Source organism: Littorina saxatilis, linkage group LG8 (genome assembly GCF_037325665.1).
Source record: "Littorina saxatilis isolate snail1 linkage group LG8, US_GU_Lsax_2.0, whole genome shotgun sequence".
Classification (NCBI taxonomy): Eukaryota; Metazoa; Mollusca; class Gastropoda; order Littorinimorpha; family Littorinidae; genus Littorina; species Littorina saxatilis.
In genome coordinates this window covers 46,829,915-46,832,414 of record NC_090252.1, presented here as the reverse complement: position 1 = coordinate 46,832,414, position 2,500 = coordinate 46,829,915, and the positions used below count along the sequence as shown (strand labels likewise).

The window sequence follows — 2,500 nt, the reverse complement described above, 5'->3', positions numbered from 1 at the left end:
CCGCTCCCTACTGTGGATCAGAAACTGTGTATATGGTACGTCCTGTACCTTGTAAACCCCCACCTCCCTCATTCGGATCGACAAGAAACATGTTTGCGTTTTCTTGTTGTTTTTAAAATCCTTACGCAATACGGACATAATTATTATTCGGGTGAATAATGACAGGATGCTGCGTTGCAGTCATGTCGTTGATTTCGTACTGTGCCTCTGCATGCAGGCACTGAATAGCCATGCCAACACTTGTCAAGGGTTGTGGAGACTCATGTAATAATTGCAAAACTCGACACTCGGGTAGTTATACAGATTGAGTGAAAAAAGTATTGTTTGAATGCGTTGTGTTTGACATGCACAGTACTCCCCATCGATGACTTAATTGAACAGAGCAAATGAACTGACTACACATACATACTTAATGTTTTGATTTGTGTTTACACACATGCGCTTCAAATGGCCGTTTAAACTCAAGGAGATGCTGAGACATGATTTGCATTACTCATATGTGCATTTGGTGCAAAAACATGAGTTTCCGGGTGGCAAGGCACTGGCACACACACACACGCGTGTGTGTCACAGAGAAAGAGGGGAGACAATTTGTGCACAGAACAAATTATTCTACTAGCATTTTTAATCCAAGTGATCTGATATCGCAGTTTCTCACGATGAACTGATACTGCACAGAGTACAGTACAAAGTAAACTCCTACACCCTACTTTTGATCTAAACTGGTGTATAATGGGGTTGGACGCTTACAAGGTAGTTTAGAGTATGCCTATGTGTGCCTAAACATAACAGTTATGCATTCGTTTGTAATGATAATTTCAATGAGCAAAGTAAGTAAGTAATGTTTAAGCTTCCGAGCTGAAATGCAATCCCAAAGTCCGGACTAAGCCAAATATTGCTTGATCCAAATTGCGATCAATTAGGTTGACAAATAAAGGCGTGACAGTGCCGCCTCGAATGGGTGATTCAGGAGATATGTTTGCATACATTGAGAAGCTGATGTAACGTTAGTCTACACAAGTGTCATGTCATGCATTACGCTATGTTAAGCCCATATCAGAAATACACATTACAATAATTCAACATCATTCAAGCAAACACCAACCAGAGATTTACAGCACTTACACGATAGGTCCTACCTGTGATTGATCCGCGAGATACCTAGTCAGATTACCCAACCCTCGTCTATATGTTTCTTGACATATGTCATATATATAAATCTGTATCATAAAGTATGTCCAGTTGCATTATCTTTTTTGACACCTGCGTCAACATCCTAAACAAATTAGACAATCAAAATCGAATGTGCAGTCAATTGGTGTGCAATGTATTTAACAAGCTAAGCTATTCTCACATCTAGTGTTATGCTGTTATTCTATCGTGCGTAACTCCGTATCTGTTGTTTTCAGGTTTGATGTCAACATGCAGTGATGCTTCAGTCACTGAAGGAGAGACGGGGCAGCTGATTTATACCATCAATTCAGCGATAATTGCTGAAGCTGATCCTCAAACATTCATATATATCAAAAAGTATCAACAAGCGGGTATGATGTGTTGCCTTATTTGAATTAAAAAAAAGAGTAAAGATACTTAGGTACATAAGAAAGATGTTAAGGCATTTACATTTTAGATATGAAAACTACACAGGATTCTGACTTTACCCAAACATAAGTTTTCTATTGTCTATGTACTAACTTAATGCAAATATTGTGTTTACCTAGTTGATTTATTGCGATATTTAATGTTCAATGTTTTAAATTCTGCAACAAGAACAGACTATGAGCTTAACAGATGGGAACATTTTAAGGAACATTAAACGCAAGGATCAATAAATTAAAGCGCTTAGTGCCTTGTCAAATGTAACATTGGGACACACAAGATTGTGAATGTGCGTGCTTGCGTGCGCTCGTGCGTTCATGTGTGCGTGCGAGTGCATTTTGTTTATTCACTTTGCACTCCCATCTACTAAGTGGCCAGCTGAAGGTTTCATAGGTAGTAAGGACATGTTGATTGATACATTCTTAAATCGAATAGAAGTCGCACTTGAGTAAAAGTTATCAACAGCAACAACACGTGCATATTGTCTTCTTGCGATATTTAGTTCAACATTACCAGTTCGCTCCCTTGCCCATCGTAAGCAAGCTTACGATGCCCCCCCTGTAGTTTTCCACTGACCAATTATCTAATTATAATTGGGTTTTTTTTTTTTTTTTTACATTGGATGGGTCGGACAGTGGATAAACTCATATTTAAGACACACTTTATGATTGAAACAAGCTGGATTTTTGTTATAAGTTAGTTATAGAAATGCATTATTAGGCACAAAAAAAAAGTCTGTTAACGGTAACATAGGCCCCCCAAAAAATAAGGTCGGTAGATCGGGACTTTTTAAAATTTTTTTTGTTTCCCCAAAACATATTTTTAAGTTATTTTGCCAAAAAACAAAGCCCCTTTTTTTTCTTTTTTTTCACATTTTTTTTTTTTTCAATTTTTTTTTGTT

The 2,500-nt window shown here is 37.5% G+C and overlaps 1 protein-coding gene across 3 annotated transcripts in view; it reads left to right on the top strand.

Annotated features, from left to right (window-relative positions):
* The window catches only part of LOC138973702 (uro-adherence factor A-like), a 29,315-nt gene that overhangs the window by 3,531 nt on the left and 23,284 nt on the right, over positions 1-2,500 (top strand). For all 3 annotated transcript variants that reach the window (XM_070346432.1, XM_070346433.1, XM_070346431.1), the window contains exon 3: positions 1,410-1,544. In XM_070346432.1, the coding sequence (XP_070202533.1) occupies positions 1,410-1,544 (135 nt within the window). The remainder of the gene's footprint in view (positions 1-1,409; positions 1,545-2,500) is intronic.